Here is a 16348-nt window from a genome sequence, read left to right as displayed (position 1 = left end):
ATGACATTGAGCAGGGGTCTGAATGTCTCTGAACTCTATTCTCTCTTCTGTACACGGGGGATGACGACAGCTACCATACAGGGCTGGGGGAGGACTGGAGAAAGTGGGGTGTAAAAGCCCTGGCTTAGCACAGGCGCTCAGTAAATCGTGGGGAGTGCCGAAGGAAAGAGAATGAGAGTACCGTACTCTTTCTGGGACTCGGGGGCATCAAGATTCTACTGTTTGAGTTTTTACTATTTAGTATTTTACTCTTGTGAATTCTATGCTAAATTGAATGAATACTATTAAAAAAGAAACTTGAGCCTAGCTCTGAAGAATCCTCTTAGGTTCCAAAGTCGGGTTCAGATTCACAGAGTTGATGTATTTACTTACATTCAGTGAGTTAACTCTGTATTAAGATGAGATACAGCCCTTTGCAACAACATGGATGGATCTTGAGAATATCATGCTAAGCAAAATAAGCCGGACAAAAAAAGTTAAGAGCCACATGATTTTAGTCAGATATAAAACAGAAAGGGACAGATAACAAACAAGACAAATAAAAACACACAGAGACAACAATGTGGTTACCAGAGGGAAGAGGGTGGGGGCAGTGAAGGGAGAGGGGGTCAAATACACGGTGACGAAGATGATTTGACTTTGGGGGGTGGGCACACCAAGATGATATATCATAGCATTCTACACTTGAAACCTATATAATCTTATTAACCAAAGTCACCCCAATAAATTCAATTAAAAACGTTCTTAAATCGATTCGGTGAGTTAAATTATCCTCAGGGAAGATCACCGTTTCAGTGAGGTGTGAGCTCAGACCAGCATCTACATGTTGGGGTAGAGCTGTGGGTGGGGGGAGAAACAAGCTGGTAGGAGAGAGAAACCCACACGTGCCCATGTGCAAGGGGCACGCAGGGTAGACCCACACACACATACACACGTGCATGTCAGCTCCAGGAGAAACCCCACGGGTCGGTGAAGACGCTAGCATGGGGGCGGGGCGTGTACTTCACTGAGCTGCTGGAGATGCCGAAGCAGTGGGCTTCCCACGTCTAAAGCGTGTCTGGGATGGGACCTCCCTTAGCTGTGTGTCTGACAGGGAAGCTGTCCGTTGTAGGGAACAGAAATCCAGCTGGAGCAACAAGAGACTTGATTGGCTCATGTGAGCCAAGCTGGCTTTTTCTTCCTCCTGTCTTAGCTCTTAGGGTTGCCCCATTCCCAGCAGGTTTCTCACCATCCCCATGATGGCTGCCGTCGGCCCCCTGCAGGGAGAGTCTATTCTGCAGGTCCCAGCAAAAATCCCGAGGCTCACTTGGATTAGATCAGTTTAGGTCCCTTGTTCACCTTCAGAGCTCGGGGGTGTCATGCAGTGATTGACTGGCTTAGACTTGGGGAATGCACCCTTCCCAGAACTGGTCACTGAGACAGGGACTTGGGAAACCTCGATTGGCTAAATAAAGCCCTGAAACTGGAGTGGACTTAATCTCACGCGTCTAAGAACAGGAGGCGGGAGTTACCCCAGTGAAAATCAGGGTCTGTTACCAAGAGGAAGGATGAATGGATAGCAAGGCAGACATCCCCACAAGGAGAGGTCGGGATGTTGGGTAGATCTGATAGAGAAACCTTCCTCAGCGTTCCCAGCTCCTGACCCGTTGCCTTTGACCACAGATCCGCCAGTGAAGGAAAACCCTTACGAGGACGTTGAATTACATGGACGCTGCCTGGGAAAGAAATGTGTCTTGAATTTTCCTGGTTCTCCCACCTCTTCCATCCCTGACACATCCACCAAGGTATGGGTCCCCTTAGGAGGCACTGGGGGGAGAGGGGTCCCCGGCACCCTGGCCTCCAGCAACCTGGAGCACTGGGTTGCACTGGGATGCCAGGCCGCCCTCCACCAGGCTCGGGAATGTGTACCTTAGCGGTCTGCCTGCTCTTCCTGCCTCTGCGCTCCCAGGACCTCTACCAACCCAGCTTCTAAGTATCATTAGCTTCTGCTGGGTCAGAACCCTCCCCAGCTAGGTAAGTAAGATAGTATATAGTATAGGAATAGGGCCATTAAGAATAATGTCATAAAACAAACTCTAAAATGTAGAACTGAAAAGCATGATTCAGAAACAGTGTTTTTTATTGTATGCCGCCATTTGTGGGGTTTTCTAATGAAAGAATGTACGTATACGTAGTCTCATATGTGTTTGAGCACAGAGAATACGGCTATAAGGACACGTAAGGACGAGTAAGGGGACACCTCTGTGGTGGTGTCCGAGTGCGAACCTGGAAGTCAGGGTGGAAGACTGACAGGCTTTACAGGATATCCTTTTAAACTTTTAGAATTATATACATATAGATAATATAACTAGATTCACGTACGTGATGATTTCGGCCCGTTGCCTGTAGGACTGAATGCATGTTCTGTATGATGGCATTACATTTCCTTCATAATTGACCCCAGGGCACCCATAGCTACCTAATTTCACACTTCTTCTCCATCCGGAAGCTCCCCTCCAATGAGAGACTGTGGACTGCCCCTCGGATATAACAGGCCAGGGACCGGCGAACTCTTCCTCTAAAGGGCCAGAGAGTAAACACACAGTCTCTGTTGCGACTGCTCAGCACTGCCGCTGTAGAAAGCAGCCATAGACAGACAGTATGCAGACGAGCGAGTGCAGCTGTGTTTTAATCAAGCTTTATTTATGGACACCAAAACTTGAATTTTATATAATTTTCATGTGTATGAAATGTATACGTATGTACTTTTAGCCATTTAAAAATATAAAAACTGGCCCTGGCCGGTTGGCTCAGTGGTAGAGCATCAGCCCAGTATGTGGAAGTCCCGGGTTTGATTCCCAGTCAAGGCACACAAGAGAGGCGCCCATCTGCTCCACCCTTTCCCATCTCCTTCCTCTCTATCTCTCTTTTCCCCTCCCATAGCCAAGGCTCCATTGGAGCAAAGTTGGCCTGGGTGCTGAGGACGGCTCCATGGCCTCTGCCTCAGGCACTAGAATGGCTCCGGCTACAACGGAGCTATGCCCCATATGGGCAGAGCATCACCCCCTGGTGGGCATGCTGGGTGGATCCCTGTCGGGCACATGCGGGAGTCTGTCTGACTGCTTCTCACTTCAGAAAAAAAGGTGTGTACACACACACACACTATTCTTAGCTCCTGGCCTGTACAAAAACAGGTGGTGGTCCAACTGGGGCCCACAGAGCATAATTCCCCCCACACCCCCAGTGCTAGGTCATACCCACCTCTGTCCTTGGCTCTGGCCTGAACCTCTCTCTCCCCATCCTGTAAGGGCTGCTCAATCATGCCTTCATCTGGAAGCTTCCAGGCCATTCCAGACCCTGGGACTTCTTCCCCTCTGCTTGCCTGCAACACTCAGCAGACTAAGGCACTCATTTCACACCAAATTGTATATACTGCCTTGTGACATCTCTTACTTCGATGGTTTGAATTCTGATTTAAGTCATGTAACATATCTTAAAAAACATCCTCTCAACTATATTGTAAATCCCCCAAGGTCAGTAAGTATACTGTTCCCTCGTGTCTCTCGTAAGGAGTAATACACTGTTTAAGTGTTGAAGAAATTATAACAGAAGGCCAAGTCCAGGTTGTACGTGTCAGTTTATTTATTTATTTTTATTTTTATTTTTTTCATTTTTCTGAAGCTGGAAACAGGGAGAGACAGTCAGACAGACTCCCGCATGCGCCCTACCGGGATCCACCCGGCACGCCCACCAGGGGCGACGCTCTTCCCTCCAGGGGGAGGATGCTCTGCCCATCCTGGGCGTCGCCATGTTGCGACCAGAGCCACTCTAGCGCCTGAGGCAGAGGCCAAGGAGCCATCCCCAGCGCCCGGGCCATCTTTGCTCCAATGGAGCCTTGGCTGCGGGAGGGGAAGAGAGAGACAGAGAGGAAGGCGCGGCGGAGGGGTGGAGAAGCAAATGGGCGCTTCTCCTGTGTGCCCTGGCCGGGAATCGAACCCGGGTCCTCCGCACGCTAGGCCGACGCTCTACCGCTGAGCCAACCGGCCAGGGCTTGTACGTGTCAGTTTAAATCCAGCTTAAAGAAGCCATCTTCCTCTCTGGGCTCCAGGAGAGGTCGGCACTTGCTGGCAGGTGGGTGGTGAGGGCTGCACATGAGACATGGCTTAGAGGAGGGGGGAGCAAAAAGCATCAGCTCTTCACCTTAGTTGTCCATTGGCCGCTTGTCGTATGTGCCTTGACCGGGCAAACCCAGGGTTTTGAACCAATGACCTCAGCATTCCAGATCAAAAGCCAATCCACTGCGTCACCACAGACCAGGTTGAGGCGTGACTTTTGTGCTTGATGCTCACAAAGGGAATCTTTGAGCCACCCATCTTCCTGAAGAGAATTGAAGGTAGAACCTTTCGGGAGGGTTGGATCTTACTGACCCAAAGCAGTTGCCACAGTGCTTGTGTAAACCAATGGTCTGCTGTTTTCTCCTACAGAAAGGAGTGTCGTTATGAATAATCTGTGACAGTCAATAATGCAGTTTCTACTTGCCTTTGAAATTTGTTTGTTTTTATTGGACTATGGGTGTCTTCAACATTTAGGACATCCTTAGGAAAGGCTGTCACCCCATCTCCCCCCACACACATCCTGCCCGGCTCTCCCACGCTCTCCACTTCGTGGGGAGGGAACTGCATGGCCTCTTAGGAATAATGAAGAGCCCACATTCGGAGCCGGTGCTGCCCCAAGTCCAGAAAAGAAAGGCTGAGCTCTTTTCTTCCCTTGCCTGCTGGACCAGGGAACACCTAGGCCCTCTGTCCCCAACATAGCTAAACAAGTAGGCAGTCACGTCAGAGAAAACTTGGAAGTTCAGGGGCAGCTCTCCAGCAGAAAGATAATCCCATTGCCCAGGTCACAGGTCCAATTGCCACTGACACTTGGAGGCTGTTTAGGGCCCATGCAAGCCACCAGCAGGACTCTGTGTCCACACTCCTTCCTCTGCTCTCCCTCCTGTGGGTGTCTGGTTCGTGCCCCAGTCCTGGGACAGCTGCAGACTCCTCCACTTCCTCTCTTTATCTCCTTGAATATTCATGACATATCTGGGCTACATCTGGGAGCTCAGAATTGCTGAAGCAGTCCCTCTTGGTGACCTCCTCTCCAGCCCTAGAAAGGTTCCAAATGATACCTCATCATTTTAATGCAGTGTCATTACGTGGCATTGAGACTTGCACCTGATTATATTTTCCTGGTAGAAAGAGAAGGGTCATTTGGAGAGCCTTGCCCTAGAAAGAAGCGTATGTGCAGTGGGCAGATGCTAGTGCCTGTACGCACGGGTCAGGGTCCTGAGAGGGGACATGCTCTCCTCTTGTTCAGTGTGGCCCTCTGTCCCACACCTCCACCAGCACGGTGAGCGTGGTAGGAACTGACATTTAATAAGGGCTAGCTAGGCTGATGTGAGATACTCTTTTTTTTTAAGCATTAGAACAATGAGCTTTATGAATTACACAAAATTTTTACCACTTTTTGTTTGCCTTATTTTTTCCCATTGATTTGAGACAGAAAGGAAAAGGAGGTGGGGAGGTAGAGAGAGAAAGAGAAGCATCATCTCATTGTTCCACTTAGTTATGCCATTCAGTGGTGCAGTCATCAGTGACTTCTTGTAGGTACCGTGACGGGGGTCAGACCCACGACCTCGTACCGTGATAATGCTGTCCACGGAGCTTCCCCGCTAGGGCTTGTTTGTTTTTTGACCTTGAAATGACTTGTTTTTAGAAGTAAGACATGAGGCCCAGAGAGGTGGGGTTCCTTATATAGGAGGCTCTCAGCTTGCCAGCAGCGGAGTCAAAGCAAGACCTGGGTCTGGCACCACCTTGTACGCAGTGCTTTGTGATTTGTCAGAAAGCCTCATCTGTAAAGTGAGTCGCTGAGCCCCACTGAGTTCCCTCTGGTCTGAAAAGAGAGAGGGAGTTATATCTGCATCCTCTATCATACTGACTGTCCGTAATTGGGTGATACGGGTTAGTGAGCGCTTGTGAGCATAGACGCATCCAGTGGACCCTGGGAACCCAGAGCAGCTGCCCCCCCCCCCACCCCAGTCTTCTGGTCTCCTGGTCTCCGTCACTGGCACCGCCAGGGGTCTTTTGTATTTATTTCTCTTCTTTTCTCTTTTTCCCTCGCAACAGCTATTGTCCAAACCTGCTTTTTTCCGCCAAAATTCAGAGAGGAGGAACTTCAAACTGCTGGACACTAGGAAGCTGAGTCGGGATGGAACGGTGTCCCCTTCAAAAACCAGCCCCCCCTCTACCCCCAGCAGCCCCGACGACACGTTCTTTAACCTTGGGGACCCGCCCAATGGCAGGAAAAAGAGAAAGATCCCCAAGGTAAGGCTCGCGGCACGCTTTGTGGGCAGGGTACGGTCACTCTCTCCCTGCTTCCTCCCAGGCCGGGGTCACAGTGAGGCCAGCAGGAGGGGGTACCTAGGCCTTTGTTGTCCTGACTCTTGTGGCTCTATGGCCCTCTGCTTCACCATCCTTCTCCTGGCTTTCCCTGCTCTTCTGATCCAGACAGTGTTTCCAATGCCCAAGATTTTTTGAGCCTGATTGGTGGTGGTACAGTGGATAGAGCATCAGCCTGGAACAGTGAAGTCCCAGGTTCAAAACCCCAAGGTTGCTAACTTGAGCACGGGCTCACCAGTTGGAGCTCAGGGTCGCTGGCTTGAGCATGAGATCACAGACATGACCCCATGGTCACTGGCTTGAGCCCAAGGTTACTGGCTTGAACAAGAGGTCACTGGCTCAGCTTGAGACCCGCAGTCTATGCATGTATGAGAAGCAATCAATAAACAACTGAATGGCCCTGGCCGGTTGGCTCAGCGGTAGAGCGTCGGCCTAGCGTGCGGAGGACCCGGGTTCGATTCCCGGCCAGGGCACACAGGAGAAGCGCCCATTTGCTTCTCCACCCCTCCGCCACGCTTTCCCTCTCTGTTTCTCTCTTCCCCTCCCGCAGCCAAGGCTCCATTGGAGCAAAGATGGCCCGGGCGCTGGGGATGGCTCCTTGGCCTCTGCCCCAGGCGCTAGAGTGGCTCTGGTCGCAACATGGCGACGCCCAGGATGGGCAGAGCATCGCCCCCTGGAGGGAAGAGCGTCGCCCCTGGTGGGCGTGCCGGGTGGATCCCGGTAGGGCGCATGCGGGAGTCTGTCTGACTGTCTCTCCCTGTTTCCAGCTTCAGAAAAATGGGAAGAAAAAAATAAAATAAAATAAACAACTGAATAACTAAAGTGGCACAACTAAGAGTTGATGTTTCTCATCGCTCTCCCTTCCTGTCTGCCTCTCTGTCGCAAAATTTTTTTGGAAAACCTGCCTGTGGTGGTACAGCAGGCTGAGCATAGACCCGGACACTAAGGTCACCGGTTTGAAACCCTGCTATGTGTCTTGCCCGGTCAAGGCACATACAACAAGCAATCAGTGAACAGCTCGAGTGAAGCAACTACTTCTCATCCCCCCATCTCTGTAAAATAAATAATTAAAATATTTTTTTAAAATTTTTAAAGAGTTTTTGAGACAGTGTGTGCGTGTTCTGTGTGAAAGCAGAGAGGTGGAGAAAAAGGCGAACTGTTGCTGCCCCTTTGTCTTTGTCAGTGTAAGAAACATCCAAACTCGTCGGAAAACTTTTTGAGTTTATTTGAGCCAATCTAGCAGCAATTGCTGGGAAGCAAAATCTCAGGGGATTGGGAAAATGCTCCAAAGAATGGCCGTTTGCAACTCATTTTGTACTTTAGAATCAAAGGAGGAGATGTAATGGGTTTCATGAAATCCATTGGTGGCAGGTTAGGGGGGCAGGAGAAGGCAAAGCGGGGAGATCCCTGAGACCAGATAAAAAGTGGAGAGACACCTACTGTTTCATTGGTGGGTACAGGATAGTTAACTGACATTTACAGCCCACGGAGATGGCATTCAGAGAACAAGGTAACAATGAGGCATCCCGTGGTGTTGTGCTCTGATAGGTGGGTGTGCCCTGGGGGTCTGGGAACCGAAGGTTACCATGACATTCCAAAGGTATGTTTTGGTCGATGCAAAAAAGACAGTGGGCAGGCTCAGTTAGGGTATAGGCTGACCTTTGTCAAGGCCTGTAGGCTGGCCTAGGATGTGACTGTGCCTGGCTTGCTCTTTTTTTTTTTTTTTTAAGGTTTTTGTTTTGTTTTGTTTTTAAGATTTTATTTATTTATTATAGAGAGGGGGAAGAGAGAGAGAGAGAGAAGGGGGAGGAGCAAGAAGCATCAACTCCCATATGTGCCTTGATCTGGCAAGCCCAGGGTTTTGAACCGGCAACCTCAGCGTTTCCAGGTTGACGCTTTATCCACTGTGCCACCACAGGTCAGGCTGACTTGCTCTTAGTAATGTTTATGTTCAGACCACCCAGTGGTCTGTGCTGGCACCCCAGCTGGTGGGGAAGCGCTGGGAGCTCTCAGTGGAACACAGCAGTGGAGGGCACAGGTGGGGATTGGCCATAGCGAGTCCCCTGCACCGCCCTGGCCACCCACCACCCAGTTCCCCATGGCCCGTCCCCTCTTGTTCTTCCCAGTGCATAAAACAATTTAAAACTTTTCAAGTCAGCTTCTAAACACAGCTCCCCTTCAAAACCACTAGTTGGTGCGCCTCAATTCTCTCTGGGTAGACATCCCTTTCTCCCAACTGGCTGGAACCCGGAAGGTTTCCACTTCTTGAAAGTTGCACGTGGCACTATAAAGCCTCTGATCATGAGCTGGTTCTGCAGCAGTCGGCCTGGAGGGCGAGCCACCAAGGAGTGATGTCTGCTGAGCTCTCGGCCACTAGGAGAGGTCATGAGAGGCCTGGCGGTCTGCACCGAGTGGTCCTGCGCAGAACGGGTAGCATGCTGGGTGCATGGCACCACTCTGTGCAGAAGTGAGGCCACAGGACCCACCGTAATCCCTGTCTCTTTCTACTGGGGCTGCTCAGACATTCTTCAGCATGGTTCCCATCAGAGGGGCCCTTGCAGGAACATTTTTTCTTTCTTTTATTTTTTTACTGTCTCTTCCTTTTCTTGTTTTGTTTTGGGGACAAAAGCTTTTTCTCAAACCACGGTGACACTACAGTATGGGCAGGGGAGCAGCCCTCACACCATTAGCCAATGAAGTTGTCTCCCTGGGTGCGTTAGCATATTTATAGTGCGGAGGGCAGCCTCCTTTTGTGTTCTCGACAGCCAGGGTTCCGTCTGGCAGAAAAGAATGACTGAAAGATGGCAGTGGGCCCGTGGGAAATGTCTCCTCCTGCCACCCTCCCTGGCCCTCACCACCCTGGAAGGGAACAGGCAGCAGAGGCGTGCCAGGCGCACACGCAGTGGAGGCTGCTAACCCGGCGTTTCTCCTCTTGGTGTCTGGCAGCTGGTGTTGAGGATCAATGCCATTTATGAGGCCCGAAGAGGAAAGAAACGGGTGAAGAGGCTATCCCAGTCCACGGAGAGCAACTCAGGAAAAGGTGGGAGCACCCCACAACGACCCCTCCTCCCCGGAGGTCTGGAAACAGAGTTTTCCTAGAAGTGGATTTCCCTTGCTTTGGGTTGGCTCACCCAGGAGAAGAGCTGGTGCTTTGTGAATGTCTCCATTGTCCCCAGGATAGTGCAACAGCCGGGAGCTCAGCTTGGTGGCATGTCCTCTGGTCCTTTCTGCCTGTCCATCCGTCCAGTGAGCCGGGGGCAGCACACTCTGACCCCACCCTGGGAGCAAGCCACTTTGCTCCGCAGGCATGACAGGGACCAGTACCCTGTGCTGTATAATTGATGGAGTGCCATCTGATCCAGGGCCACATTAGTCTGGAAGTACATTTAGTCAGACATAGACATAGTTTGTCCGTTACATTTAAATAGACAAAAAGGAAACAGCCTTTCTAAGCTAGAAGTCTTGGCTTTGTGCTAACATGTATAAAAAAGTTTCCTGCATCAGAAAACCTCACATTTATAACTTTTTTTGTCTTTTTTTTTTTTCCAGTGACAGATGAGAACAGTGAGTCTGACAGTGACACCGAGGAGAAGCTGAAAGGTAAGATCAGTGGCTTTGCAAGGACACTACAAGGATGGCCCAAACTGCTTCACGTGAAGGATGGGGCCGCAGGGCCCACAGGATGCTCAGGGGCGGGGCGCGCCTTGGCCTCACTGGCAGGGGCCTGTTCTGTTACAGAGATCAGGGTGGCTGCGCCTGCAGAGACCCGCTGTTCCCATGCCTTTCCATTATGTCACAGGCGTTTTTCACACCTGTGTGAGGTGTAGCCCCGCTGGCCTGAGACGGCAGACACCTGGGACTTTGGTCCCGCTTCTGTTATGATATTGGTACGATCTGGAGGAACTCAGTTAATAAGATCTGTCATATGAAGTCATTGAACTAATTAGCCCTTGCAGATCAAAATTGAGTGATTTAGGTCAGACTTTACCAAGTTTTCTGCCATTTCTCAGACCCCAGGCAGAAGCCAAGGAAAGCTGTTAGCCAGGGCTGCTAGGTGAGATGACAGAGACCCACCCGCCCAGTGGTCCTGCCCCACGCACCTCGAAAGTTCAGCTGCTCCCCAGCCCACCTCCGGAATGAAGCAAGCTCTCTTCTCCATTACACAGATGTGGCTGGAGAGAAGGCAGATGGCAGTTCTTGAGTTAGGTCTCTGCCAGTTGAGTCAGGCGGGGTGTTTACAAAGCTCCAAAAGCTCTACGGTTTGGGTTTTGTCCCATCCTACAGTCGGGGAGATGAAGGAATTGAGTGAGTGTCCCCAGCCCATCAAACAGAGAAACACAAGGATTGCCCCAGGTCCGGCCCCAGTCCACCAGCAAATCCATGGAGAAGCAGGGCCCCCAACCCCAGTGCCCGCACCCAGTTAGCCTGGCGGCCTAGTGAATGTTGCTCCTCCCAGAATTTTGGCAAGGATCCCAAAGAAAGAGTTTCTACTAATTTGTTAAATGTGGGAACACTTTTTTAGGATTAGAGAAAAGCACTTCGAGCTGGGCATTACCTAACCTGTTGCGGCTCTGTGCAGTTGCACATTGGAAAATGGGTCGTTTTCAGGCTCGTTCTGTCTCTATCGCTCGCTCTTTCTCCCTGTCTCCGTCTCTCCAGCTCACAGCCAACGCCTGGTCAATGTGAAGTCCCGCCTGAAGGAGGCTCCGAGGTACCCCTCGCTGGACCGGGAGCTCACCGAGTACCAGGAGAGGCAGCTCTTCGAGTACTTTGTGGTCGTGTCATTGCACAAGAAGCAGGCCGGGGCCGCCTACGTGCCGGAGCTCACCCAGCAGTTCCCTCCGAAGGTACGGCCTGGCCCGACCTGGCCCTGTGGCCTGCCAGGGGTTTGGGGCATTCCTGCCAGCAGGGCTCACAGGTTCCAGGAGGTGTGGGAGTCTGAGGATCACTTAGTGTCTACAGTCTCAAAATGGGGTCCTAATTAGGGTTCATCAAATGAAGGAACTGCTGCTGGAGAATTTGGGGCATCCCAAGAAGTGAGATTCGAGGACCCAGAGTATGGTCAGCAATACATACCGAAATTCCTGTGGTCACTGTGCTGACCGTGCCACCCCCGTCATCCTCCCTGTCACCTTATCCCACCACACCTCCCGACCTCCTCTGGAGGCCTCTTTCCCACCCAGCCGCACGGCTGTCCCGAGGAACGTCCCAGGTGTGCCCCTGCTGAGCACCGCACGTTCCCGCGCGCCCCTGTGGGTGTCCGTGCACAGCGCCCCGCTCTGTCGTAGCAGCTCCTGGCTGTGTGGCTCGGGCTCTACCAGGTATTGCAGTGGTCCCCAACCCCTGGGCCGCGGACCAGTACCAGTCCATGGGCCATTTGGTACCGGTCCACAGAGAAAGAATAAATAACATATTATTTCCATTTTATTTATATTTAAGTCTGAGCGATGTTTTATTTTTTAAAAAATGACCAGATTCCCTCTGTTACATCCTCTAAGACTCATCTTGATGCTTGTCTCGTAGTTCGACAATTATATTTAAAAATACCAAAGTTTTGGCCCTGGCCGGTTGGCTCAGTGGTAGAGCGTCAGCCTGGCGTACAGGGGTCCCGGGTTCAATTCCTGGCCAGGGCACACAGGAGAAGCGCCCATCTGCTTCTCCACCCCTCCCCGTCTCCTTCCTCTGTCTCTCTCTTCCCCTCCCGCAGCGAGGCTCCATTGGAGCAAAGATGGCCTGGGTGCTGGGGATGGCTCCTTGGCCTCTGCCCCAGGTGCTAGAGTGGCTCTGGTCGCAACAGAGCGACCCCCCCCCCAGGGGCAGAGCATCGCCCCCTGGTGGGCAGAGCGCCCCCCCCACCCCGTGAGCGTGCCGGGTGGATCCCAGTCCCGGGAGTCTGTCTGACTGTCTCTCCCCGCTTCCAGCTTCGGAAAAATACAAAAAAAAAACAAAAAACCCAAAGTTTTTACGCCGGTCGCATAATTTTATTTTGTGCATTTATCCGACCCACCCTAAAGGCCAGTTTGTGAAAATGTTTTCTGACATTAAACCGATCCGTGGCCCAAAAAAGGTTGGGGACCACTGAGGTATTGAACCGTGGCCCCTGGAGGGAAAGGGCACCGAGGAAAGCCTCAGGCGCACAGTCAGCAATGCAGATAGGAAGTACGAGCCTTGATCCCCTTGATCCCGGCCACTGTAGCAGCTGGTGTGAAGTTATTCCTAGGCTTTGACAGTAGGATTAGAGTTCCCACCACATTCTGATTCAGTTCAACCAGAATTTACTGAGACCCTGTGACATACAATTTTCTCCTTGGCCCCAGGGGGTTCCAAGATGAGCAAAGTGTTTTCTGTCCTCAGGAATTTACACTCTGACAGGAAGGGACACAATATGCATACAAAGACTCGGGGAGTTAGTAGGTGACACTTTCCCTAGGGTTCACACAGGCCCAAAACTGAGGATGGGGGGAGCTCATGTCCTGGCCCCATGAGGGCCCCCCTCTTCCCTCATACCCAAGCGGCTACTGAGGCCTGGGACCCAGCTGTCCCTCCCCTCCCTCCCTGGGCCAGCCTTCCTTCTGTCCCCAGGTCACGCTTCTGCACAGCAGTGAAGTCCTGTGCTTGGAGTGCAGATGGAGACTGTACATAAATGAAGTGAACCAGAGGCACCAGCCTTCCAGCTGGCCCGGAGGGCTGTCCTGTGGAAATCCCATGCCCCGGGGGCGAGAAAGGCTGCTGGTTCAGCTCACAGTAACTCGCAGAGCGAGCCTGAGGCCAGAAGGACTGTCCTAGTGCCCGTTTCCTCCCCTCGGGGCTGAGCACAGTGTCCTGCATATGGCAGCCCTTGGTCAACGTTCTAGGAATAAAGGCACAAATTGTGAACTAATGGATTAATCGCTGCCATTTTTGAATGCTAGTTTCCAACCTGGAATCTTCAGACTCCCAGACATCCTTAAAAGATTTCTGAGTCGAAGGTTGTATAGTCACTGTTGAGAAAGGGACTGATCAGCAAATGTGTAAAGAAAAAAAGTCATCTAGAGTCCCTTTCTACAGAGATCAACACTGAGCATTTTGTTGTGTTTTCTTCTAGTCTTTCCTCATAGTACAATTTTCTCATAAAACTGAGATAATACATGATGGGGCAAAATTAGGTTTACCATTGCTCATACAAAAGAAGATGCAATAATTATTAAATAATAATACAAGAATAAACCCTATGTTTTGCATACACACAACTATAAACTTACTTTGCCCCAACCTGTACGTTGAATCATTTTTTTATCATGTTTTGTGTTCTGTTTTGTAAACCTCTCATTATTTATAAATGTATTTAACACAAATTCCTTTTTCTTTTTCTTTTAGGTGAGAGGAGTGGTGTTAGGCAGACTCTTGCATGCGCCCAGACGAGGATCCACCCAGCAAACCCATCTGGGGCCAGTGTTCAAGTACCAAGCTATTTTTAGCACCTGAGGCTGATGTGCTCCTACCAAGCTATCCTCAGCACCTGGGGCCATGCTCAAACCAGCCAAGCCACTGGCTACGGGAGAGGGAAGAGGGAGAGAAGGAGAAGAGTGGGGGGAAGCAGATGGCTGCTTCTACTGTGTGCCCTGAGCAAGAATCGAACCCAGGATGTTGGTACACTGGGCCAACACTCTACCCACTGAACCACTGGCCAGGGCCTTTAACACAAATTCTAAATTGTCATTTTAAAATTACATAATGCTCCATTTTGTGGGTGTACCCTAATCTAGTTAACCACCTCCTTATGCTGGAAACAGATCTTGCTACCAGTATTTCTTTTTTTTTTTTTTTTTTTAAAGAACAGTTTTTTTTTTACAGTTTATTTTATTTATTTATTCATTTATTCATTTTAGAGAGGAGAGGGAGAGACAGAGAGAGAGAGAGAGGAGAGACAGAGAGAGAGAAGTGGGGAAGGAGCAGGAAGCATCAACTCCCATATGTGTCTTGACCAGGCAAGCCCAGGGTTTCGAACCGGCGACCTCAGCATTTCCAGGTCGACGCTTTATCCACTGCGCCACCACAGGTCAGGCCACTACCAGTATTTCTTTAGATATATTTTTGATGTTATCGAAACTGGAAAACTGTCCGCACTCGTGCTGCCTGTCACCACTCAGCCAAATAAGTAGAGGCAAGGATTGAATCTTTATGGGCATTTATTCAGATGGCTGGTGATCTGTACCCAAAACCTATCTTAACACCTCATCTTAGCTAACCTTTTCTAAGGGGAAAAAAGGGTAGGTAAGGGGTTTGGAATTCAGGGAAAAGTTAAGTAGATAAAAGTTGCAGTCCAGCCTGACCAGGCAGCGGCACAGTGGATAGAGCATCAGACTGGGATGCAGGGGACCCAGGTTTGAACCCTGAGGTCACCAGCTTTGGCGCAGGCTCACCGGCTTGTGTGAAAGGTCGCTGGCTCAGCTGGAGTCACCCTCCCCCAGTCAAGGCACATATGAGAAAGCAATCAATGAGCAACTAAGGTGCCACAACCAAGAATTGATGCTTCTCGTCTCTCTCCCCTCCTGTCTATGTCCCTATCTGTCCTCTCTGTCTCTCTCTCTATCTCTGTCACACACAAAAAAAAGTTGCAGTCCAGGGATTCTTCTTGCATTTTTTTTCACCTTCTGACCAGCAATTCTTTTTTTTTTCTTTTTTAAGATTTTATTTATTCATTATAGAGAGGGAAGAGAGAGAGAGAGAGAGAGAAGGGGGGAGGAGCAGGAAGCATCAACTCCCATATGTGCCTTGACCAGGCAAGCCCAGGGTTTTGAACGCAATTCTTTATCTGCGTCATCAGGGGCTCAGATACTGTTTTGTTTATAGCTGTCCTGGGCCCGGGGCACAGGGAGGAATGCTTGCAGCCTCCTGCAGTCACGTAGGCCCATTCATGTGTCCAGCACCTGGAGTAATGCTTTTTACTTGAATTAATCGTTAATCTGATTGCTTATGAGTAAAAGCTACTATTACTAAAGCTAAATTTCTACTCTTGAGGTCCTCTATCATTTCCCACTGCTAGTTTAACCACATTATTTCTGTGAGATTATTTTCATATGAAGTAATTATGTAGCTGCTGAGCAGGTACCTTAGCATTAGAAAGTCTTGTCAGGGGTCATTAGTAAGTGCAACAGGCCCTGAGGTAATCCGTGGCATTGCTTGTCAGCTTTTGCTGTTTTTCTGGGCAGGAGCCGGATACCTAGATGTTATCCCTAGGGTATTCTCTGCCCCCCCCCCAATTTACTCCCCAGCTAAGGAAGGGGGTCTAACAAGACCAGCAATATGCTAGTAAAGGAAAAGTTACCTTGGGGCCAAGGCCATGTTTTCCCAATGGTGCCAGTTGCTAGGCAAGCTTCTGTGCCTTGACTGATCATCCTTATTCTTCTCACATCTGTCTAACTGCCCACCACACCTGGTATCACTCCACACATGCATTTTGCGTGCCACGCTATGTTGTATCTCATACCTTTGCTTGCTCTGTCTGAAGGACCTTTTCCTCTTTTTTTCACCTTCTCTTTTCTTTTTCATAAGTTTTATGCCCTACTCCTATAGTCACCATCATCAAGGTTTATACTTTGTATTTACATGCTAGGCATCATTGTCATGTCCCATAAAATGTTTGCTATCACACGGTCCTCTATGACAAGTCATAGTGACTGGCATATTTTCCAGCCATTCATGATATTAGCTGTGTTTATGAGAGGGGTCTGTGTGTGCTGCTCCCAGTAAATGTGCTCGTGTGCATATAACATGTTGATAGTGTGTGCAAGCACACATATGCACACACATATATATGTGTGTTGTGTGTGCTATGTAGGGGTGGCTGCATCTAAATAGTAACTGGCCATGGTGAAAAGTGCTGGAGGCCCTGGCCGGTGGCTCACTGGATAGAGTTTAGGCCCAGAGTATGTCCATACTGGGTGTGA

At 50.2% G+C, this 16348-nt stretch overlaps 1 protein-coding gene across 2 annotated transcripts in view; it reads left to right on the top strand.

Moving 5' to 3' along the window:
* Nucleotides 1–16348, top strand: part of DENND2A (DENN domain containing 2A) — a 93419-nt gene that overhangs the window by 45702 nt on the left and 31369 nt on the right. For both annotated transcript variants that reach the window (XM_066262456.1, XM_066262457.1), the window contains exons 5-9: nt 1663–1784; nt 6147–6344; nt 9366–9459; nt 9969–10019; nt 11079–11266. In XM_066262456.1, coding sequence (XP_066118553.1) covers nt 1663–1784; nt 6147–6344; nt 9366–9459; nt 9969–10019; nt 11079–11266 — 653 coding nt within the window. The remainder of the gene's footprint in view (nt 1–1662; nt 1785–6146; nt 6345–9365; nt 9460–9968; nt 10020–11078; nt 11267–16348) is intronic.

Source organism: Saccopteryx bilineata, chromosome 2 (assembly GCF_036850765.1).
Source record: "Saccopteryx bilineata isolate mSacBil1 chromosome 2, mSacBil1_pri_phased_curated, whole genome shotgun sequence".
In the NCBI taxonomy this organism is placed as follows: Eukaryota; Metazoa; Chordata; class Mammalia; order Chiroptera; family Emballonuridae; genus Saccopteryx; species Saccopteryx bilineata.
The sequence above is the reverse complement of the archived record's forward strand: the minus strand, read 5'-3'. Positions and strand labels throughout refer to the sequence as shown.